Genomic DNA, 25,553 nt, shown 5'->3' with positions numbered 1-25,553 from the left:
GTGCATGCAGCTAAATGATTAGCCAGAATCTGGCCAAATTGTTCAGTATTTCAATCAGCCACATTTATAGTTCTGTGTAGTTGGCCTCGAACCTGAAGCTATCCATTGTAATAGAAATGTTTTATGGCTGATAGCAACTGTTTGGAACAAAGAATGAAAAAAAAATTAGCATCTGTGGTACAGTTTTCTTGTTGATGATGATGATTATAATAATAATAATAATAATGAGTGCATTTTCCAGAAAAACATCCTGTGTTGGGTAGCATTTAGCAGTAAATTCATAACAAAATTATATCAAATTACATATTTTGCCGCTTCTTGGTCCATGAACAAATGTTCAGTAAAAAAGCAATCTTTTAAACTGTCAGATCCTGAAGGATTTTTCACATGAAATTTTCCTTATATTTCTACATCCCCTATTTGATCTATAGCCTTACACCTTTAAGTATTGAAATATACTTACCCAGATTGAACAGTAAAAAGCCATCACCTTGACAGAGAACAGATCCTATCTTCCTGTGCCAGTCTCATTTTTTGGGCCTCCCAGCTCAGCATAACTAATCCGTGACTGCACTGTGAATTTTCCAGGAAGCTGTTCATCAGTAACTACTTGGTATTAAATGGGTAGAGCTGCTATTCTCTTCTCTGTAATTAAAGATAATGAGGAGGAAGGTGCAATTCATGGAGAATGCAAGTCCCAGCAGGCGAGGTAAGCATTTGCCTCTTGCTCCAGTGTACACAGAAGCCTTGCTCCAGTGGCATGCTTAAAAGATGACATTTCCTTGTATTACATGCAGAATCTGTGAGCATCTTCAGCAAAGAAAAAGGAATCGAATGCCATGGCAATTTCAGAAGGTAATCCATAAGGCTGGTAATTGCAGCCCTTTAAAAATGCTGAAAGCTACACATCTTTCAAAGGCTCAAATCCAATATTCTTACCTGCATTAAAGACCATAGTGCCACTATATTCATGTGCGTTCCTGCTTAAAATTGGTGCTGTGGTGTGCATGCTTGAATCTTGACAAGATTGTGGCTTTGGGAGGAGTAAGGTGCTATATAACAGAAGGGAGACTTAATAGTTCTTGTCAGGTAATGAAATCAGCACAAAATGCCCAGAACAAACAAAATTCTATCAAGTAATGCAGACTTCAAGACCTTCAGAAGGAGGTGATTACAAGGACTGAATAAAATATTTGTTAAGAAAACAACAAAAAGAGGCACAGGTTAAAGAAAACCAAACAAAAGACAAAGCTTATTTATTGTGTTTTATTCTGTCTGGATATCGAATTCGTATATAGATTTCAATCCAATGAATTTTGCCAGGATTTTTGAATTAATTAATTTCATTGCAGTGTAACATGTTTCCCATTTGACATCACTTACTTGGATTTCCAATGAATTCAAAAGTTATTTGCAAATATATTAGCCAGAGAAAATGGCAGAGCCTTTTTTAAAAGCTTTCAGAGAATACAGTACGGAATCTTAAGATATTTTCCTGCATATAAACAAGTAAATATTGGGATACTACTGTACATAAATAAAACCTGTGTTTTATATTATTGACCTATGTTCTTAGTTTTAGATAACTGCCTCATATGTTTATGTAGCATTTTCCCCCCTGAAATATTTACATAAGACTTGTCTACATTTACAGTAAATAACCATAATTACCTACTGTGCTTTCAGCAGCCAAAAGCTGAATTGGCTAGAAACATCAGATGAGATTCTCAGAACAATGGTATGACTAAATTACATCAGCTCGTGTATACTACTACAAAATGTTGAGAGGAATTTCATGGCATTTTTCAATTTACAAAATGCAACTTAGTGTTGGATCTGAACTGCTCTAACAGTAGGATAAGCCCTGCAATTATAGTCAAGCTACAATTTATGGAACATACAATCTGCAAAACTACAGTATTTCAGTGTCCGCAGTGATATTAATAAAACTATATCGATTTCAAACAGGTAGCAAGCCAAATAACCCATCATGTAGCAAACAAGCCTCAGCTAGTGCCATCTCAGAAGTCTGCATGCACCGACTCCAGGTTTATATAGTACAGTCATTTCTTCAAACGGCTCTCACTGCCTACAGATCTGAACTACACAGTATATTTAACTGTATCCACACTAAGACAGCCAGAGACAGTTCTAATCCTCTCTTTCCAGAAGCTCATACTGGGTTGAGGACGTTTTTCAATTGTGCATCAGTAAGCAGAGAATCAAATGTTGTCCAGATAATAGTTTCTTGCTAGAACCTTATGTAAGTGAACATTGACGGAAAACCATTCCAATAATAAATATTTTTTCCATTATAAAAAAAATGATAAAATAAATGAAAATGTCTGTCATGACAAATATTTATCCACTATGTTCTAAGGATTCAATGTTCCATGTATTTTATGCTGAAGCTCCTATAGCACCCAATTTAAAGTGACTCCTACTGAGGCATGATTTTAATATTAGCTATTAAAGATAATTATCCATATACCAGACTTTTTTTGTTGCTCCTATGAAAGTAACAGCAATTTGCTAACACAAAAGAAAGAAAATATATTTCACTGAAAATACAAACAAAAATACCTAGCACCAAACCAAACTTCTAAACTCTGTCTTAGGGTCAAATCCTGCACCCTTGTCTCATGCAAATAATTCTATTTAAATAAAGTAATCCAGTTAGGGGTTGTTTTTTTGGTTTTGCGTGGTGGTTTTTTTTTGCAAAAAAACATCTGTGCAAGTCCAGATCTGCACATGGTACTTACATTAGTGCATCTACCTCTGTGCATTTTGGGTTTATGATAGAACAAACCCATGTATTCAGAAATTAATTATTCATTTCATTTCTGTTGATATGGAGGCTTGATAAAAGATTGGCAAACTGCATCATGGTGGGGCAGAGAGGACTTCCCTCTGCCTCTTTGGGCAGGACTGAGAAGAATAAACAATTCCATCCATCTCTTGTGAGATTCTCAGCAAACTGTCTTTTAACGGTAACCTCTTCTACTGTAAAATTCTTTCTAAACAGGTAGTCTGTGACATGGGTGAAGTGCTTAGCTATCGTTCCTTTTACCTTTTTTCCCTAGCTGCTGCAGTAGGCTATACCGTCTTGCCCCGACAGTAAATGCTCTTTTTCTGGACTTGCAGGAGGCCTCTTTCTTAGCACACTTTCATCTAGAAAGACTAGTCAGACTGAAGAGAAGCAGCTCATAAACCCCTTTCTTAAGTTAAAGGGGTCAAGACTGCGAAGAAAAGGGTCATTCCTAAGTAGACATCACCACAAAGTAGAGACAGGCCCTGCTGGAAATCGTGCAGGTGGTACATGTGGAAACTTAGGAGCCACCAGAGTGATCCAGATGCTCATTCAAAGACTTGTCTGCTGATACGATGTTCTGAGCAGACTGGTTATGTGACCATTCTCAAATAGCCTCAGAGACAAAGACCAAATTCCAGTATCCTCAGACATGTGAGAAGGAAGGTTCTTGAGGTGTTAGGTGTTTTCTTACTAATGTTTAACCATTGTACTAGTTCACCTCTTTTGTAATACATCTTTCCATATCAGATGAATGCTTGCAAGCTATAGAACTTCTCGCCTTGAAAGTGAAGACCTTCATGCAAGACAGGATGTCATTTCCCCAAAACATCTGACTTGAGTCCAAGCTCCTAAATCTCACAGGCACCTTAAAAATGTTCAATTGAGAAGTGTTATGGGATGTAGTTTCTGTGCCCTCTGAACAGTTTGCGTATTTCATCAAGGACAAAAGAGATAGTCATGGTGATGGCTGAACCTGGCAGGGAGGAGCAGTTCCATAAATAACAGGGTAGTCCAAATCCAACCTATTCTGAAAGTTAAAATGTAAGAGTCTCTTTGTAGACATTAGGAAGTCAAAAAATCAGCACTGTCATTTTGGTTTTTGCTTTCTTAATAAGATTCATAAGGTTTAACCCCCCCTCCCCAATATTACAAGATTAAAATACCAAGAGTTGGTAACATTGTCTTGTAGTGAACAGGAGGCATTCTGAATCTCAAATGAAGCATGTTGAAGTCAAGTGATACATACATACTTTGTAAATCATCTAAACAGACTGTTGCATTATCATAAATGATAAGAAATAACATAGCTGCCTTCTAAACTGAACAAAGAATCTCATTTTGCATTTTCTGTAATAAACATAAGCTAGTTAAAATTAGACAATGAATCTGCAGACAAACCTTGTCAGACTGTGCTCTTATAATAATAAATGAATATCACAAATGAAAGCCAATATTTAGGAATGTGTATGGCAAGACAGTACCACATACAGTAGACAAGTTGCTGTGCAGCGATGGTGAGCATCTTTACCTTTACAGAAACATCTTTATTTTTAGGCACTTTGCTATCATATTTGTAGCGAGTGTCCTTCTCACCAGTTTGAAACTGAGAACCTCCAGAAACAAAGCCTCACAACTTCAAAAAACAGAACTGTAAGTTTTATATTATCTATAGACTGAGCACAGGCCAATGGGTATGTAATACAAAGACAATTAATGCATTTACTATGGAAACTGGGCTGCTGGAGTTAGCTATGTCAGCAAGTCAGACCAAGTAGGGTTACTACATTGTTCTGGTGATTTTACTTACAACACCTGAGCTGAATCATTTAGCCTTGGCTTAAATATATCTACATTGTGTAGACACTCTTGCTGACCTTTGGCTCACATGTAAAGTAAGTTTTATCAATTAATCAATAGGAATCTTGTATTACAAGTAAGCTTTCATCTTTCTGGTGTCCACAGGAAAAGAACAGTGTCTAGTGTATGTGATACCCTCAGGCACCGCTGGAAAATTATCACATAGACAATTAATTTGTTTAATACTTTTGTTGTTTAATAACTTTTGTAAGCCTGGGTTCTTTCATACTGAGCCGACCAAAGGGGTTTATCTCTCCTTAAAGAAAGGGAACCCTGTGTTTTTATCTCTGTGACGTTCCATCCATAGCATTTACCTTTAGCATAATCCTAAACATACATTGCTAGCTAGCAAGGGATATAAAAATACTTTTTTTTTATTCCCCACCCCCACTCCGTGATCTGCTCTAGCAACTTCTTCAGCCATGACCATCCCAAAAGAGATCCTACCAATCAACTTCAGCACCAGGGTATGAAATCATATTAACGGCAATTATGCTCCCTGATCCCAGGAAGAAACCTGGCCTTGAAAATCTTCAGCACAGCACCACAGAGGCATCTGTCAGGCTGAGCATCTTTCTGCATTCTACCGTTTTGCAGTAGACTACACACACCAAGTTGCTTGTGAGGCATGTAACAGCCTTAATCAGGCATGTTCCAACCTAAATAAATAACACTCATCTAAAATAACTGGTAGTTTGCCTAACAGCAGTCCCTTATTGGAGTGTGGCCCAAATTAAAATGTTTGTTGCAGAAACAGATTTCTTACAGTCATATTGCAAACAAACGCATATGCACAATAGGAGACAGAGAAAAGTCCTTAAGCCCAGCTCTGTGAGGTTTCCAATCCCACACCGCACAGATGAAAGTCGTTTCTCTAACAACTTTCAAGCCAAGGCACTTGGCCTGAATGGCTCCTTAAACAGCTGTGGCCCAGCCTAGGCTCGTTGCGCGTGGTGACTCCATTCTGGTTGTGCGTGGGATGAACAAGAGACAGGGCAGCCCTGTCAGCCTTCTGTCGTCAGAGTAACACAGTTACCGCTAAGTTCTTGGAAGGAGACAATACTAGAGAGAGCACTCTGTGTCACAGCTTTACACATCAGCTTTCAGAAAGCACATTGACACCATTTATCCAGCATCTTATAAAAGCACCATTGAAAGGTTGAACAGAGAGCACCGCATATACAGTGGACAGGAGCTGTTCAGGGAGCCACGGAGAAGCGCGCAGCCCAGCAGAATCCCTGCAGGATGGATTCCCTGAAGGCACGGTAGAGGAGGGCTTAAAGGACAAGGCAGCTGATCCTCAGCCAGTTGCTACAGTGGGGATGCTCCAGCGCTGGGTGACTCATGAATATGAATCCCCACACCTACTCATCCCTCACCCCATGAATCCTGCTACATGTAAGCAAGCCTGCAACTGATATTAATAGAAAGACTGAAGCAACTAGTTGTTCACAGTTGACATGGACAAAGACCACCATCTCCCTGAACGCTCACTGTTGAAAAAACTTAGGTTCTTCAAAAGAAGACTGATAGATAATTCTTATTGCAAAGCTTAGTCATCATAGCTACATTACTGGGCTTTGTAGAGGATGTTTGTGAGACACTATTGCTATTGTAGTGCTAACTGAGGTCCAATACATTTAATGGGTCTCTATAAAGGTGTGTCTAACTTAGACAAGTGTGTGCTGGGGTTGTCCCTTTATACTTTTGAGTTAAACACAGTATGGAAAAAGAGTATGGAAGTACTAGCTACTTAGTAAAAAAGGCACTATAACTGATCTAACCATGGTAATTAGGTACACGCCTGTGCTACAGCTATCTGTAAAGAATCTATTTCTCTCTGTGACTGAGAAAGCGGTTTTGCACTCTTCATGGTAGAAAGAGGTGACTGGTTTACATACGGGGTTAGCACTGGGTTAGGTATGTGGTGAGAACAACTCTCACAGGAGACACAGATTCATGGAAGAGATGTCCAACTGCATTTCCTATTTCTACCGGTTCCCAGAAGGAAATCGGAAAAAGACCTTTACACTAGTGCAGTTATATGCACATTAGAGCTTGTCTTGGCCTTACTGTGGCAATTTATAGTTGTGCCAAAAAGTGGAGGCAAAGAAATAGACCGTGAAGTTTCCCCAGAAAAGATCACCAGCTAACAACTACTTCATTTTGGATGCTGACATTTCATTTAGGGATATGGTGAAAGAGGAAAAAAATAGCAATGAAGAGACAAGCAGAAGCAACTCCTTTTTCTTCACACTCAGATTAATCTATTTGGGGATTATTGTTGGAAAAATCTTTCTATCCAATATATTAATGAAAAGGAAGAACAGCCATAAAGGAGCAGATCTTACTTCTGGGAAGCACAAACTAGAACAGAAGCTCGATTCTTTGTCAAGAGATGTAATTATTCACTTAAGAATTGTTCAGGAGGGCAATTCCTTTTTGCAGCGCTCAAGAATCCAATGTGCAGGAGTCTCAGTGGCTGACAGCAGGTACCCATCCTGCAAGCAGCAATCCAAAATCTGAGCTCTTTCCCTACCAGGCTGAAGGTCTGGTGGATGACAAAAAAGGTTGTGACCAGCCTGAGAGTCATTTAAATGGGAAGGATTGTGCCAGTGCCGCAGGACTGCATAGTACCAGCTCCCAGTGCAAGGTGGTATGAGGCAGGTTAAAAATAGAAGCAAAAGAAAAAAGAGAGGGGATTTCACTGTGGAAAAGAAAAGTCTGGGGGTCTCAAGGAGCAGCTGTCAGAATGGGGGAAAGGAAGGAAGAAAGGAGCTGACTCTCGTGTCCCTTCCTCCAAACCAACATTCTTGATCCTGCTCTGAAAGACCACGATGAGTGACTAGGCAGCTCTCCTCCTTCCTTTGACTTGCTGATCTTCATTGGGGCACTTCTAGAGTGATGTCTGATTTTCTTCTTATGCACTTTAAAATTTCATAGTCAAGAGTTTAGTATTTTTTTTTTTTTTGTTATAGTTAACTGGCATTAACTCGTATCTTTAAACTGGTCTTGCAATTGAATCCGGTGAACCTGACAAACCTCATGTTGCTACTGTTTCTCCAAAAGCAGTCATCCATGTAATGAGTAAGACAATCCTTAAGGGATAACTACAGCTTGAGATGTATCTGGGAATTTCAGGAGTTGAGGTATGCCTGCCATTAAGTTGCAGGAGTCAGACTAAGGTCTACATATATAAACCTGTACCCCTGAGCAAGGAACAGACAGCAGAGACATGTTTAAATACTTCAGAAATTCTCCGGACTTAGAACAACAGTACTTCTGAAACATGCTGCATCTTATCTTTGGCCTTGAACAGTGTGAAGTAGAAGGAGAGAACAGTCAAAGGTGAACTTCACGAATTCACATTCAAGGGAACAGAAATAGAAACTTTTTTTGAGAGAAAAACTCCAGAAAGGAAGACTGACATCAGCTATAGAAAGCACTGCAATGAAATGGAAGCAAAGGGTTTGCTGCAGCTATGGAAGCATGGCAGCATGGTGAAGAACAAGATGGATATAGACTAGTCTGAATGCTTCTCCTCAAAGGAACAGAGTTATATATCAAACGTGCTGCGCAGTTGCATGAAATCACGATCCATGAAGTTTGAATCACCCTGCAGGCAGTTTGACTGCACACTTGCACTGCTCCTCAGAGCCACACTACTTACAGGCAAAGCTCCATAAATCTGTACATTTCTTTCAGTTATGAAGTTATTTCTAATAATTGTGTGTAACCAGATCTGTGTTTTTTCTTTACAGTACCACGTAACATTGAGCGCTGGCCAGTGATCTGAGAAGAACTCACTCTGGCATATCAAAACTCAGTACCAACTGAGCTGAAACTAAACCTGTTTTGGCTGCTATGCAATAAGCCAACTTCAGTTTATGTACTGTTTATTTAGGATTAAAAATAAACTACTCTTCAAGCACATGCCAGATATTACATATGTGAATGTATTTGAATGTTACCAAGTTTGGACTATAATTTATACTTGGGTACAAATTACAGGTGTATGCTTATATACATAGGGATATATGCACATGTGTACACATAGCAGTGTACAAATGCCCATCACACAATGCCGGTTCTCTACTGTTGGACTATTGTACTATCATACTATTCATTATACTATTCTTGAAGAAAACATAAGTATCGACCCAGTACCTACTAATTTCATCCAAGCACTGTACTTTTTTTTTTTTTTTAACAGTAACAGAATAACTTGGTATCTTTGAAAAGCCACTGGCTTTCACATTGCTTGTCAGAGCCCCAAGAAGTTCTTGGTTGTCCTTCTGCTCCTTTTAGCAGAGGAACAAGGAGGACCAGCGGCTATCCCAGACTAAATCCCACTGTCTCTTCTGCCTCTTTTTTGCCCTTTGGCAGTGTACTCTTAAATAGACTCCGGTTTTTTGAGCTTAAAACCAGCAAGACGTGTTCCACATCCCTGCCCAAGAAGAAGAAGAAGAAAAAAAAGGCAATTGTTCGTTTACATACTTCTGAAATAAGAATTTTTTTTGAAGGAAAACCAAATAAAGCCCAAAGAAAGAATGGGATTCCTCCTGTTACATAAAACAATAAGTTAATCTACAAAAACTCTGAAGATGAAAAATATGTTATGAAAATAAAAAACATCATCCACTCAACACAGTACATAAATTTTCCTATATAATAAACCAGGCAAACATATTAAAATATTTTAAGTAATAAAAAAGGGCAAAAATCTTCAAAAAATGACTTAACACTATTAAGGTTAGACTGAACGTTATGCCAATGCATTCATTTGCACAACTTCTTGCAACATGACAATTGTCTGATGTGTGTATGCGTAGGTATATGTGTGTGAAGTGATGGGAATGGAGCAAGAATGCTAAGGGTGTCACTTGCAATTTTGAAGTGGTTTTTCACAGATAATCAGACAAAACCCCTACAAATACCAGTACACTTCTCAAATATTGCAAGTCACATTCTACAGCCCTTGACATTAAAAAAAAAAAAAGAAAAAGCCGACAGAATTAATTCAAGTACATCTGGAGTAGGTCCCTTGTGACGTACTGTTTGCACTTTAGTTGCAGCGAATGTGGACAGAGCTCCCCAAAAGATACAGAAGTGAGTATGCCTTCCCCAGCCCTGTGTAAGTCTGAGTTGAGGTACAATGATCCGTGATTTGCTCAACGATGTGGATGCCCAAACTTGAATGAATAATGATGCTTGAAAAACACTTTGACGCAAATGACATAAAAAAGTCTCTTAAAATGAAAAGCTAGCTTTGTGTAAAGGCAGTCTTTTTGGTATGTAATCCTATCGGGACGACAAGCATGGCACTTCTTCCCAACTTCTGGTCTTCTTGGAGCTAACAATAAAGAAGCCTTTACGTTGTCCTGGTTGTCATTCTGACCTGACGCATCCTTTCCTGTGAGCCTCCATCCATCACCCAGAATAACCCAGTGGGTATCACACCCTGGCTGAAATGCATGCTGCTTCTTCACAGCCTTTGTTCTTTACTTAAGCTTGTTCCTCAAAAGGGGAAGCATTCCCCTCTCCATGCTCCATGTGTTCCTCTGAAAATGCCAGCGGAGAAATCTGCATGCTAGAGTAGTTAAAGTCTGGTGAAATCCCTGTGGTGCTGCAAGTCCCCTATGCTCTCATAGTCGTTCTCCCCTGAAAGAGCAGTGTGGTTTGTGTTAGGCACAGACAAGGTCCTGTCTTCTTGGCTCACTGACTGGATAGCTTCATAGTCAGGCTCCAGCTCCCCGTTTGGTCTGTCCGCTGACTGAGGCACAGTGGTAGTATTTACGGTGTTTTCAAAGTCCTTCACACTTGCATAAAGGCCACTGCAAATAGACGGGGACCTCTGAGATGCAATTTCTTGAATACAGGTGTAAGGAGAATCCAGTGCCTTGATGGCCTGTCCCGGCTTACTCACTGATGAGTACATGGCTGAGATCTAGGAAAAGGAGACACCTGCTGAGTATTTCAGCTTGGCATAAAGCTTGTGTGCCAGTTTGTACCCCTTCTACCACAAGGGATGTCTGTTACTTAAGAAAGGGCAGGATCTTTTAGTAAAAACATATCCTTTATTAAAGAAAAAATATTTCTTACAAATTATTTCTTTTCTGGCACACATTTATAAATTGATATTCTTTCAAAAAAGAATGCTTTATAAAATGCTTTAAAAAAGAAGTTTATAAATGTAAAAATTCTTTGAACATAAATACCCTGCAGGCAAATTAGACCCAGGACAAAAGGGAATGGTTTTGTGATCAGGAGTTCTTGCAAGTTTTGCTGTGGTCCTGGAGCCAGCTTGGGCTCAATGGTGAGACAGGCATCAAAGGGATGATCAGGCATCACTGTTGTAATGTAGGAGAATGATGCTGCCTGATCCTTGGGGTTTTAAAAATTATTATTTTTAATGGCAGCGGCTACTTTACTGCTTTTGGACACACCTCAGTAGGAGAGTACTTATTTATTGTGTTTATAGGCAGAACCAAGGAGCCACCAAGTCATGTGTAAAGAACATGAAAAATCAGGACATAAATGAACCACACCAGAAAACAGCAAATAGTCAGTGCCCATTTTGATACACAAGGTCTGTTCTGTTGACTAAACTTGCCTACAAAGAGGAGCTGCACTGCAGTCACTGTATCTCAGAACTTAAGACTAGAGACTGAAACCTCTCAGCAATTATAAACACAAGAGAGGGAGCCAAAGCCTCACTCCTAGCTCTAAAAATCCCCTCTGAGGCGGTGGTATGCTTAAACAAATGCATGAAGGTGGCCCTTAATGAAGAGGTGAAGGAGAAGCCCCCATGCACACATGTCCCTCCACTCAGGGCTCACCGCGGGGCCGGCACCAAGCACAGGGAGTCACTCTTGACTCCCTCTCCCAGTCCAAGTGGATACCACTCCTTGCACGGGGTAGATAGCTGAATTTCCCAGCACTGCTTCTCTGGTACCTACTACCCCGATTGCAATATAACTCTTCTGTTACATATAAAGTCTTTCCCAAGCATGCAAGGCCACTCTGGATTTGTATCAATCCAATTAAAATAGTAGATTGACATGAAAATGTCCATTACCATTAAGCAATACTGACTGGTGCAGGTGAACCAGATTGCTTCTGTTAATTCTGTATTTTTTAATTTTTTTTTTTTTAATGAAGAGAGACATCCAGTTGCAGATTGCAATTCTTTGTACTGTTTTCAGCCAACCAAACAGAAAATGGCTTTTCTGCTCATCCATACTTGTACCCTTTCCAGCATTAATTACATGAACCCAGCTCAAGGATCAATTTATTCATTAATGTCTGGGAGAGCTCCTCCCAGAGAAAGCATTAGCTCACTCAGCTCATTGCCAAGTTTGTGTTTACTTTTATGTCCGGAGAACATATTTATAAATTGCACGGGTGTATTGGAGATGATCCCAAGCAACCTTATTTCTGTTTTTCTTTGTTTCAGTCTCCTCAATTTATTTGACTAACAGACATTTTAAAGAACAGTTTATGTTCCAGTGCTTTTATTGTGTTTCTGTTTATTTCCCAGTGCCCCAGACACTTTGCATGGGGAAGGTGGAGCATGTTTCAAAGGGCTGCTGATTATTATTCTTAAGTAGAGCTCATCACCCAAATCAAGAAGCTGCCCTAATGATCAGCTAATTATGGCCTCCCCTTATTTTCTGACACCAATTTTTATTTTTTTAACCTATTGTCCTGATACAGCCATGTGCTGGAACACCTCTGATTTTAGGAATGTGGCAGTACAAACTATGTGAAGAGAAACTTCAGCTTTCATTTTCCCTTCAGAGAAATTTCACCTTTCTTAGATCCTGCTTAATCATGCAGAGCTTATGCTAATTTCTGCCTGCAAAAAGGTCTCTAGTTAGCTACTGAATTTCACGCAAGAAACCTACCTCATCTTCTGTAAGAGATGGATCTTCCTCTCGAGACTTGTAAGACATCGAACTAAGCCTCTGTAAAAAACAGAAGAAAGAAAGAAAAAAAAAGGCTCATTACCAGTCAACAGTCCAAAACCTGTAATAAACCCCTGCTGTTACAATCATTACATTATATTTTACTGTCATTTGCTCACTAGTTCCATTTTACATAGCTAATATCCCTAATATCAAGAGTACATCTCTGGAGATAGTAGCCCTGAGTAGTGCTCTTTAATGTATCTGCTCTTGTCCTGACCTGAAAAGGGTAAAAATAATGTAACTGTTAAACCAAACTCTGCTCTGCTGTATCCCTGCCTTTCCTTTTCTAATGAAGCAAGACAGAGTCTGCAAAGGCCTTTGAACAATTAAAAGTCAGCTGTTGTGACACACTAGTTGGCCTTCCACGTGATTTTCAGATACAGTTTTAGACGACAAAAGACCAAAACTCAGCCGGCACCTTCCCAATGGTTGTTACCCTTCGTTCCATGGATCCTGGCAGTGCTGCAAGGGAGGCACCGTGCCCTCCTCCGCCCCCAAAAGGCAGCAGCTGTGCAGAGGTGCACGGCAGCGCTGCCTTTCCACCGCTCAGACCACAACCACGGGGAAGACGTACTGCAACCCACCCCGAGGTGGGCAGCTCAACATGCAAAGGGTTTGAGTTTTTGGCTCAAATCGGCTGGGTCCAGTTCACATAGCAAAGTTACTAAAGGATGGAGAGCTTGGTTTGGTATCAAATCTAACTTCAAGCATGTAAAGCGTCTCATAGAAATTAGGTCACGAAACATCGGGGATAAAGCATTTTTCTCTTATGAAAAATATCTTAGGGCCTTTACATCAATGAAGACCCCCCGTACCTCACAGCAGCCTTGGGATTCCTCCTCCCTGGGGTGAGGCAGCGGTGCTGGACTCCTGCCCCACAGTGATTCAGCGGGAGCTTTTCAGCACTGTTTGTAATGGGCTGTATTTTGGAGTTTCACGCAAATTCTCACCTAAAATGCTTCAGACCTCCTCCAGTGCAGACCAAGGTGGAGAAGCAGAGCTATTTTTAGCATAGTCAATCAAATACTGCTTCCAGGCACGTACTAGACACACAAGACTTCTTTTTCCCGCAGAGGCTCACTACAACAGATTCTTTCCTACTTCCATTTTTCTTGTTTTTTTTACTTCTGGTAAATACCGTGCTTCAAACCCCTGGTACACTTCTAATGAAGACCTGGACCCAAAGTGCACTGAAGTCTGCCGGCTGCTGCCCAGGGGGCTTCCCTGTCTCACCATCTGGAGAATGTGCTCTTTGACCTGTGGTTTGTTTACTCACCAAAAACCAGAAATTAAAAAAAAAAAAAAGAAAAACAGAAAAAGAAGTTGTTCAAACATACTTTGGCCTTTTTATTGGATCCACTTCACTACAGCAGCTCAGTTTAGTCTTTCTTATTTGCAGGATATTTTTTGTGCTGTTACTAATTTCATCCTCATGCATTAAAACAAACGTATGCTTGCAAAATCTTCAGTGAAATTATTTTCTTTCATCACTGTCTCTATAAGCACCACATCAGGCCCCCTTTTACAGTTTCCCACTCAAGTACTGACAAATACCCCAGGATGCTGGCAATCCTGTTCTTGTTTTCCTGGGACCTAAGCGTTCTTCTACATGTAAAACCTGTGACACATCAGTTTTGAAGGATATTTTCATCTTGGAAACTGAAAAAAATAGTTGCTCCTAAACATCTTCTACCCAGCAATATTTTAACTTAGGCTTGAAACCTCAGCAGCAAAACAAAGAGCATGTGTCCTTATTTGCAGTTCACTTTCCTTTTGTTCCTCAGTAGCACTTGATTTTTTTGCCCCTGGGCTCTGCTGCTGCTCCTGACTCAGGCACCAGAACAAGACGACCATTCTCCTCTGGTGCATCTGTAAGAGATGCTTTGCCCATCCTCAGGCTGAGCAAGTCTGAAATCAGATGGCAGCAGCCAGATGTACACATGGAAAGCATGTCTACCAGTGCTCACTCTGGAAAGACCTGGATGAAAAATGAGATCTGTACTTCCTTTTTTTTTTTTAATTAAAAAGGAAGATCTAAAAAAAAAAAATATCATTCTGCCTCTCCAGTTTTATTAGAAGAACTATGTCCAAGTTTTTTCAGGTGAAAGAGGCCTGTAAAAAGGTGTCTTTCTTCACCAAAACCTTCAAAGGATTTGGTTGGGTCACAGCCAACAACAAATTTAGATAATTAATTTTAACCCTTTTATTGCACGCCTGGATCTTGAAAGGAGACTTTATCCTTTTCTTGCTATTACATAATGGAACAGTCTCTGGTTTTGTCTACCTATTCCTCTCATCCCAGATGAGCATGCTTCAGGAGCTGGCATGGGCTGGGGGCAATCCTGGCTGTCTCTTTTACAGGGTGAGACTGAAACAGCTGGGACACGGTCTGTTCTCTCCCTGCTGGCCAGCACAAGTCTCGGTTACACAAGCAGCCTCCCTGCCCATCCCTTCTTTGTGCCCTACCAAAGCCTACTTGCAAATTGTAGTGAGAGAGACTCACATGACTTACGCCCAACCTCCCTCTTCATCCCAGGGTCAGGGCAGAAGGTTGCAAAGTCTGGGATATGGATGTCACATTAAACAAGGCAGCTAAGTAGGCTCACAAGAGAGGAAGCAGAAGGAGACGCCTATAGAGTCTGTTTGACTGCAAGAGCTGTAGCTCTCAAGGACAGGACAGGTGCACACTCCGATGCATAATGCATGTACCTAGCAGCGAACATGGGAACTATCTGATGCTGCCGAAGCTTTAACTCTGGATGGCTTTAGCGCTGAATAAATTTTAATTAGACAAACACCTTCTTTCTGGCACTTAGGGGGCTGCATGTGTCATCTCTTGATTAATCCTTCAAAACCTGAACCATTTTAATCAATTCCCACTCCTTTCAGCTACTGACACTGTATACACGGTGTGCTGGGGAGCTATGGAACAGCAAATGCTTTTCCTTTGTATCGGTGCCTGGGACATACAATGATTTTCTGCAAGCCTTTTCACACCTGGTAGGAAAAATGTCACTGTTACAGAAAGCTGTTTCTCTAAAAGTTTAATTAGACGTTACATATGGTCTGAATTTGGGAGGGGGGAAGTGTTGGTGGATTACTGATGACAATCACATCTTAATTTTTTACTTAACGAGCTCATTATTTGTAAGAATGTGCACTGAAGAGTCCAGGTAAAGAATTTTTATATTATGAGTAGTCTTCTTCATTTTATTTATTTGACTCTATTGTGCTTTATAGATTACACAGTCAGTCAGTTATTTAACAAGGTATGTTTCTGCCCTCTGCCCAGATTACTGAAATACTTCAAGTAACAGAATAACCAGAAACAAGTAACAGTACCTCGACTCTGCTACGATTTTTCAGGTAAATGTTTACACTGAAATGTCACATCACATCTTAAGGATTTTTTGGAAATTTTCATCAAACCCTAAAATTATTTGATGACTCAGACACCAAAACTATATTAATCTGCTAAAATCACAGTTCTTTCATTCACAATTAATAATAAGTTCTCTAACTAGTTCTGAAAAATGCAAACTCAAGTTTATGAAAACTCTGCAACGACCTGAGAGCATCCTTAAAATTAATTCTGGTGAAAAACTAAAAATGGGAAAATAATTTGTTGAAAATGTCATCATTCTTATTTTTCAAGGAGTTCACCACTAACTTGTTCTGGTCTAGGAGAAAGAATAAGCTGACAAAACCCCATAACTTTTGGCCAAGATTTCAGCAGGTAGAAATTCATTACTCTGTTTACATGTGACATACAGAATCTGACAAATATAAAAGCCTACACTTGCAATCCCTCTCTCTTCCTGTCCCTCTCTCTTACAGAGAGACATGAGACACGTGCCTTTGAGCAGATGCCTAACACAGCTAAGTCACGGCGGCTCAGCAAAGGAGGCACATCTCAGGTTAGGGCATCCACCAAGAATGCTCCTCTCTTCTTTTTGTAAGTTGAGGTTTCATTAGGAAAAAAAAGGCAGGGGTAGGGTATGATCAAGATATAGATGCTCACAGAGATAGTGGATACCTATTGTAATAGCTCCCACAAGTATAATACCATTAAACAAAGAAGCAGAGGTCTTCTACGCAATTTCTGGGTAATATTTGGGAAAAGTCTTACGAAATGCATACTGCAACAATCCAAAATATAGGCTGCAATAGAGTAAGTACCAGCCTATCATGCAAAGACTATACTATACATTTTCATATTTCCATAATTTAGAGTCTTGCATCACCCTGAGTGTTGGGGTTTTATGGCATTTTTTTGTTATTAAAAAAAATAATCCTCTACCACCCATATGTTCTCTATCATTATTTGGCTGTTTGATGTGGTCAAATATTTATAGGATTTACCTTCTCTGGTTTACTTGCTCCTTCTGTCACTTCTTCTTCCACTTCTTTTTCTTGCACATTCTCATTTTCATCAAGAAGTTTCATGGGTACTGGAGGGGGAAGCTCATCCTCTACATCTGGTGTGTTCTCAAGAGGGCTCTCTGAATTAGCACTTTGGCGACTTTTTTTATTTCTGTCAACAGACGCATATTCTGCTGATTCAATTCTGCACTCAGGAATCTGATTCTGACCTTCAGAGGTTGTCAGCAAAGCCTTTGATTTGCTGTTACAGCTTCCTTCCATGCTGGCTGCTGCTCCAACATCTTTGATTTCCTTCACAGTTTCATACAAGCAGTCTTCAACGATGTTCTCCTGAGAGGAGCTGTCTTTCAAGACTTCATAAGGCCCTTCCATTCCAAGACCTTGATCATTTTCTGCATTTCTGGCTGAGATTATGGTTTCCATGGTGTTGTTAGGGGGAATACTGGGTAGTTCACGACTCTGGTGACATTTTATAGACTTTCCAAGACTATCCTGTTGATCTAGCAGATCGGATGTCTGTACTTCTTCATAAGGCTGGATACAGGCAGTTGTACTGTCCTCTGAGACTACTAGAGAAAATGATACAGAAGTATTTAAATCAAAGGTGTAACTACATGTTGAGTACTATTTGATACTCTCTGCATCACTTTGGTTTTATCTCTCATTGGAAGGGATAAATGATACCAATTCCTGGAAATGTCTATTGGTCATCATGCTTTTTGTTTACCAAAAGGTTTCAGCTACAGAGATTTTTGCACTTCACTGTTAAAATATCTTTCTCACAACATCTTAAATACTCCCAAGTATACCCCATGCACCCCCAAGTGAATTTAACAGCATTCACAGTAAGAACAGCGGATGGGTGGGCAGGTGCGGGTATGCATGGATGTTCAGCTGGCTTGTACTCAGTGACATTGAATGCTTACAGACAGCTCAACAGTCTCAGATGGGGAACACTGGTGGGAGACCTCGAACCAAGTGCCTTTACTAAAAGCCTTGTTAGATCTTCCTCTTTCCATTTTCCTGTCCTTCGGAATCAAAAAGGAATGCGCTCTTGCTTCCTCCCTACCCAGCCCTCACCTTGTTTAACATGCTGGCCAAAATCTTCTCTGAATCACACTTTGCTCAGCCCTGCCGCAGTCAGCCACACCGCGTGCTACACCAGAAGCTCCTCACTGGAAGGCTATGCCATGCTTCTCTTAGTCTCGCAGCACATAATGTAGGTTGACAACCTACTAACGAGCCAGCCATATGCACAAAAGAGAAGACTAGACTTCAGAAAGTAGCGTTAGGCAGAACATGTTATTTTAAGTGGATGACGTGTCACTGTCACTAGAGGGTATTAGGGACTGAAATCTATGGGACTTCTCATCTTGCAGTGCACACGTGTGACATTTGTCTGCATTCAGGGATGTATACATGAAACCATACAAGCATGTTTCAGGTAGTAAATGGTATGTAACTTTACGTCACATTATTTCTTTGAAAAGTCCCTTCTGAACAGCTTTATTTCTCTTAGTACAGTTTTTATGGTACTCTCTCAGCAAAACCCATTCTTCCATTTCCTTCAGTGTGTTTGACACGATGACATAAGGAGTAGCTGAAGCAATCAGTACCCTTGATTCAGTGGTTGTCATGGATGTTGCTTTCTCTTGTGCTCAGGGCACGCGGACTCATGCAGTCAGCACCCGCAGGGAGCTGTACCCTGACAGCAAAACTCGGGATGGAACTGGAGGTGTGAGACAGTAATAGCTGTCTGAATGGCAAACGGGAGAAGAAAAGGAAAACATCCTTCTCCATTCACTTGGCTCCTGCATACAACTAGGGAGGAATAGCAGACAGGCAAGGTGTCCTACTCACTCCCCGGGATGCCTGGAGACTTTCTGAAGGACATCAGGAACCATCCTGGAGAAGCTGGAACACATTTTCCCTTTCTGGCCCTTGCTTCCAGGAATTTCTGTGCTGTGCAGAGCATGAGAGCATCCACCCCTTTCAGCCTGGGGGGAGATAAATCAGAAGCAATGAGAGCTCGTGTTTCTGTGCACCTGTGGTTATAGGTAGAAGCACAGAGGGGGTTGCTGCAGATAAGGGTTGACACAGATAAACACAATGCTGGCAGGTTGGGTAAAGGAAAAAAATCAACATTTGATGGTGCTGCTTCCATAGCCCTACCCCTGCTCAAAAGGCTAGTAGAAACAGCAAAAAAAGCACTATTAACAGAAAGAATACATAAAGCATAAAGAAGAAATGAAAGCACATCAGTTCCTGTTATTCAGAAGGGTTGTTATGCAGGGTGTAAGCTGTGTAATATCAGATGGCCTGAAAACTGTCTGCTGGTTGACAGTGCACCTTTAGTAGCGGCTTTGACGGCTGCATGTGTGTTGACTCGTGGCAAAGAGAAATGCTTCCCTTCTGCAGGGCTTTGCTCTGCGCTTTGAGTTCCTCCGTTAGCTACACACCGAAACACACAACAAGACAATGGATGGGAGCAGTGATCAGCTGCAAAACCAAAGTTTAAAAATTCCTTTGGATGCTTGTCTCTGAGGGCTAAAGACTGAATAGCTTGGCCTCTGGCTACACAAGGAGATGAGGAGGTGAGCTCTAAGTTGGGAGCGCAGCCCCCAGTGTTGATGCCTAGTGTGGAGACATCAGTTGGCTCCCAGCGGCTCTGAGCTGAGAGCAAGTTTATTTTTAGGTGCAGCTGAGCAAAATATTTTCCATTGGTACTTCACTGCAAATCATTTTGAGCATTCAGCAAAGCAAAGACTAAGGAAAACAAAGGACGCTTATTTATGTTGCCTGTAATACAAAAATACAAGCAACAGCCTCGCACAGTGCAGGACTATGGTCCAAAGCTGGAGTCCCTGAAGGAGTCCCTGAAATACTTCCACAGCCTCCTAGAGTGCTTTTGAAGCTTTGAAGGTGCAACTGCATCTTCTGGTCACATCCCAGTTCTGTAGCTGGACAAGATTAGGGAATGTCGCAGTCTTTGCCTGATGGCCTGGTCAATCTGCAGCTGTAGCTTGGTGGCCCCGAGGAGGACCTTAGCACCTTCCTGGTGTTGGCTGGCGTGGAGGACTGGGAGCCGGGGTACAGGGCTGTGCCAGAGCATGCCCAGCAGGGAAGTGGAGATGCAGCCTAAATGCCAGCTTCTCCATAGGATGTGTTGCTAAATTCCCAGCAAGGCAAATGTGCTTGCTGCATTTTTAACTGGATTATAAATTTTATGTGAATCGTGTCCTGTGCGAAGAGGAGTGACTGCCCCTCCAGAGAGCTGCATGCCTGGCCACTGCACTGGGATACAGCAGCTGATCTGGTGTCAGACCTCCGGAGGCGAGCAGAGTGAAACGCAGTGTATTCAGACAAATGGTGTGACTGTGTGCTTGGAAAGCCGATGGCTAGAAAACCAAGACTTGAGGGATCACCGATGTGCAGCTAATGTGCGTGGGAGGTGTGAGCCAGGGGACAGCGCTGCCCGTTCAGCCCACCTGCAGGGGCTGTGCCACTCACCCTCGCCATTGCTGAGTGCCCCGTTCTGGTCGCTGCTTGGAGGGGGCTCTGTAGCCAAACTTGTAATCGAGTGGCTGAACACCTCCTTGTCGGAAGGCTGCAACACAAATTAGTGAGATCTAATCCCTGTTGGATTGGAATAAATGTTTGCATAAATAGATACATGACGAATTTCATTGTCATCTTGGGAGGTCTGACTCACAGGTATTATTGGCAGGAGTCAAATCATACTGACTATACTCAAAGATTTAGGTGCCTGTGTTTACAGATGTTAAAACAAATAGATGCAAGCATGCCCGGAGTGATCTCCCTTCCAACCTTTATAGTGACAGACGTGGCTTTAACCCATGAGAAGACAGCAGCTGACAAAGGCTACACTGCACTTGTGCTGCAGTTGTTGTGAAAGAAAGGTGGGAGATGTGGAGTGCAACGGGGGCAGAAAGAGCACTGAGAAAGTGCAGATTATCAGGGTCTGCACAAGTTATCCTCCTCTTCCTGTTCTGCAACTGTTAAAGTTTCCCTTGGTCAACCACCTCCAAATTCCTGGGCTGTTTTCCAATCTGCAGTATTTTGCAAGGAGCTTGGTATAAACCAACCACAAGACAGACATCAGTTGCCAGAAATAAATACTTACCACATTCATCAGATTTTCATGATCACCATTTTGATGTTTGGCCTTCTTTTCCCTTAATGAAAAAGACATACGAACTGTTACTACAGATTATGCTAATGTACAAACGCCAATCATTAATAGACCTTAGACACCGCAGGGAACAGAACTGTGATTTACAATAATATTGAAAACAGAGTAATTGAAAATTATTGCAGGGACTGGTATGACCTCTGTGTAAGGTCACCATTGAGGCAAGGTGGTGATAAACATACCTGAAGAGGTACAACAAGCACACACACACCTTTTTCTCGTTCAGTGTAAGATCACAGTAAAAAGTAACTGATGATAATAAAAATATTATTATCCTCAATTTAATCATGTCTGAAATGCTCAGAGATACATGAGATAAATGTTTTGGTGACAGGCTGCCTGGGGAGTTCCTTAAACTGTGTCAGGAAAAGGTGTTTACGCTACAAAGAATTAGAAAAGGCCCACAAAATCCAGCCTACTGCCACTCAGGATGCTTCATCTTGGAATTACAGCTCTTATTCTGAGATACTGTAATAAACTATGAGCTTAAAATAATAGTGTCCTTCCCCTAGATGAAAAGGCAAGCAAAAAGGTGAGAAAATACTGACAACATGCAATCCGTGCTTCTAAAGTCTGCAATGCACCGCACCTCCCACACCAGCAACTGTTAAAATCCTACCTAACTGGGAAGTAAGAAAAACAGAGCAAGTAAAGCTGCAGTGATGCAGAGCAGAGTTAAAGTTTACAAATACTTAATTTCCTCTCTGGAAATTTTTTTGACTGTGACATTTTGGAAAGAACAGATTTTGTTCAGTTTTCCATGTTCTCAGCCATTTTTGAACAGTAAGTTAGGAAAAAAAATTACATAATTGCATTTACGTGCAAATAACCTGCCCTACAGAATGACCTGAAATAAAAGATACTGTGTCCAGACTAGCAACACAAGAATGAGAGCATCACCACATAGTTTCTGGCAATGTATCTGTGTAACTGCAAAGACATACTCAGTGCTTTGACTCTGTTTTAAACACATCTTTCTACAGAAGTTTCAAAGACTGGAGTGTTACAAGACAAAACAAGGTACCTAAATGCAATGTTTGTGGGCTTAAGGATTTTTAAAATAGGTTTAATACTTTAAAATAAACACACACACACACACACACACACACACACACACACACACACACATATTTCTACCATTTTAACATAGGTATCACAGGAAATTGTGATGAATAGGAAGATACTGAAATGTCACCTAACAGCTTACAAAAGCATTTCTCCTGAATCACATGAAATTTCAAGTTCCAACTTACACTTTCTGGGGTTTCAACTAACTTTTGGGGTCTGGTCTTGCCCACGACTATTTGTTGCAATGTGGGCATTGGAGAAATCCTGCTGAAAAGCAAAGAATTCCACTGTAGATGCACCTTTTGCCAATATAGTGTATTTTATGGCTACACAGCCTTCCTCAATGCTCTTAATGCTGAATGGCTGAAAGAACATGCTCCTATAGACATAAGGGTCCAAAACAAAGATTTTGCTGCTGTACTGAGTTATGGATAGATTTTTTTCCGCCTATAAACTTGGCTGATTGAGCTATGCTGGCAAAATGTAGCGATACGGGCCACAGCAGTCCCACTCCTCGCTGCGAAGGGTCCAACTGGGCTGCCCAGGTGCACGGGCACCGCGGGCTGAGCGCAGGCTGCCCAGCTCCCCTGTGCTATCCGCACGGATCAGCCCCTGTGTCAGCCAGGGGCCTTGAAATGTGAATAAATAAAGTCAGCAGAAGTGCCTGTACTGGTGAAATTAAACCCTCTTACAGAAAAGAAAATAAGGATAAGGAATGAATACAAGACATTAATTAGTATCACGGATTGATTCTTACTCATTTTGGCTTGAATGGCCGGGTCAATTCCTCAGTCTTCAAGAACGGCCAAAGCAAAGCTGAAATACATAGAAATTGTTTTCCTTTCCCTTTTACCTATGCTTTTTTTGTCCTGTTTGGCCCACCTAATTTTCTCAGTTTCAGGTTAGCAGTGTGACCTGCTAACAGTCAGCATCCATCTGTGCTCCAGGCTTCAGCTTAGGAGAAAGCACTTAGCAAATACAACAGTGCTTTTCCTTCACAGCAAAAGAAAAAAAAATATTAGATTTTAGAATGGACAGAATTGTTCAAATTCAGGTTTGCTCCAAAAACAGGTTTTGTACTGTACTTTTAAAATTTCTATACCTAAGTTCTTGGTATTTCTTGCTAACTAGTTACGGGTGAAGCTGTTTCAATCCCCGTGCTATTTGACTCAAGAACTGTTACTGCCTGCTGAGCTCCCAAGCCTTACCTGTTGCAGCTGGAGCAGAGGAAGATGAGGAAGGTGAGGAACAAGAGTGTTGTCATGGCTGCCAAACTTCCCCACAGGATGATGTGGACCTGTCCACTGCCTAAGAAACCACCCTGTGGCCCCATGGTACTAGCGGGAGCTGGTGTCACTCGGGGATGAAGAGGTTACTCCTTGGAGAGGGCTGGCATCTGTGCTGTGTGCACCTTCTGTTTCTGCAGAAAGAAAAACACCATTAAAAGTTAATATAAATTTTGAAGATAATGAATCTGACAGCTACAACTCTGGCAGGAGAGATTTTCACATCCAGATCTTACAAAAAAACAGTTTCATGTACAAGCCAGCCAGCCAAAGAGATTTTCAGCTACATTTCTGACAGTGACACAAAACAAACCTTGTCAAATATTAATGCAAGCTGTTACTCATCTACAATCTCAACACAGATAAAAGGTAACAGTATCTCTGTACTTGTATTTTGAGGAAGAAGTTTATAAATCCTCTTTGAGGGGCAGAGTAGTCTATTTTGCAGTGATATTTGTTAACTCCATTGAAAACTGAGCTTTCAAAACCAACTGCAACTTCGGCAAAGTTAACAAGCCAAACAGAGAGATGCAGCAGGTGCCTGCCTCCTTCCCTCTCAACCTTTCCTGCCTGCACGGGATTCAGTGCTTAAAGTACAGTGACAAATGAGCTTGGTAAGTCGTTGAAAGGAATGCCACAAAAACCTTTCTTGCAGCAGATCAGATCTAGTCTTATTTCTTAATGCTTTTTTTCTTAATAGTAAGCCTGGAGAGTAGTAATACTGAGCTTTCTTGTTTTGCTTCTCCCCACCCAAGTCTAAGAAAACAACTAATAAGAAAAGGAGACAGAACAATTTTTAACAACCTGAATAAATGCAACTTTTGCTACAGCACAGCAGCCCCTGGAGACACATCCTGGGCAAATGGTATTTACGATATATAAGTTTTTGGTATACAGTATATTCTAAAATTTTATACATATTTTCAATTTAATACACTGTTAACATGGCAAAAATAAAAAAAGAAGTCTTTCATTCTGCACTGCTGAAGATATCAATTTCTCCAAAATTTAGGAATAGGTTATGCAAAGTCTATTACAGGGTTTCAGTCAGACTTCAAGACTGATGAATGCTGAAATAGAATACAATGGCTAAGAAATGAGCAGTTGCCTATTGGGAATGAAAAAGTAGCACAAACATAAGACTGAATAACGTCTAAAGCCACTAAGACTTACTTTAATTTCATGCACATATTTTCATATACATATTTTTATATATGAAATATGTATGTACATTTTTCTTTTTTTCAGCAGAAGCACACTTTGTAATAGCAAATTCTATTAGGTACTAGTGTCATATCTGTATCAAAACCCCACCGTATTACCATTTTGTTACTGAAATCTTATGAAAAAAAGGATTAATTTCCAGAAGAAGGCCATTCACATCAAAGGAAATCTGGTGAGTCAGCTGAAGAAACTTAACAAATAATCTACGTGACTGGGCAGCTTTTACAAGTAGCAGTTCTGTTCCTACATAAAATGGGCTCATTGGTTTCTACCATGCAGGATCAGGCTTCTGGACACCTTCCAAGAAGAACAAATTCTTCCTAATTTATCCATGGTGGATAAAAGCTTTGTTTTTCTTTTAGGTATTAATGGCATTGCAATAACTTGAAATGGGAAGAAACGAACAAAAGATGGAAAAAGTTTCCGATCCTGTAAAGACAAACTTCAAAGTGTAGTTAAATATTTCTTGTTTGGCCAGCTTATAAGAAAGCCAGATAATCTGTAACTTCTCCAAACCCATAAATACACAGGATGGGAAGAGCAGTGTCATACACCTTGCCAAAGCACATACATGTCTTAGTGGTAGCCTTGAGTACCGACACCAAAGAGCCAGCGCTCCTTGGGGACGACCACTGCTGAGCAATGTGCCTCTGTGGTTATCTTGGTAGAGCTTGAAAAATTAAACATGTAAAAGCAACAGATGGCCACTCTAAAGATGATGTATATTGCAGATGTGAATC

At 40.8% G+C, this 25,553-nt stretch overlaps 1 protein-coding gene across 11 annotated transcripts in view; it reads right to left on the bottom strand.

Annotated features, from left to right (window-relative positions):
• Positions 1-1,251: 1,251 nt before the first annotated feature.
• PAG1 (phosphoprotein membrane anchor with glycosphingolipid microdomains 1) overlaps positions 1,252-25,553 on the bottom strand; it is a 115,602-nt gene continuing 91,300 nt past the window's right edge. For 10 of the 11 annotated variants that reach the window (XM_080380229.1, XM_080380234.1, XM_080380236.1 and 7 more), the window contains 6 exons: positions 23,512-23,723; positions 21,167-21,218; positions 20,533-20,629; positions 17,002-17,591; positions 12,577-12,636; positions 1,252-10,616 (listed from right to left, as the gene is read on the bottom strand). In XM_080380229.1, the coding sequence (XP_080236355.1) occupies positions 10,269-10,616; positions 12,577-12,636; positions 17,002-17,591; positions 20,533-20,629; positions 21,167-21,218; positions 23,512-23,636 (1,272 nt within the window). In that variant the 5' untranslated portion in view covers positions 23,637-23,723 and the 3' untranslated portion in view covers positions 1,252-10,268. The remainder of the gene's footprint in view (positions 10,617-12,576; positions 12,637-17,001; positions 17,592-20,532; positions 20,630-21,166; positions 21,219-23,511; positions 23,724-25,553) is intronic. The other variant, XM_080380231.1, reaches the window with a different exon arrangement.

Source organism: Falco punctatus (assembly GCF_963210335.1).
Source record: "Falco punctatus genome assembly, chromosome: 3".
NCBI lineage: Eukaryota > Metazoa > Chordata > Aves > Falconiformes > Falconidae > Falco > Falco punctatus.
The sequence above is the reverse complement of the archived record's forward strand: the minus strand, read 5'-3'. Positions and strand labels throughout refer to the sequence as shown.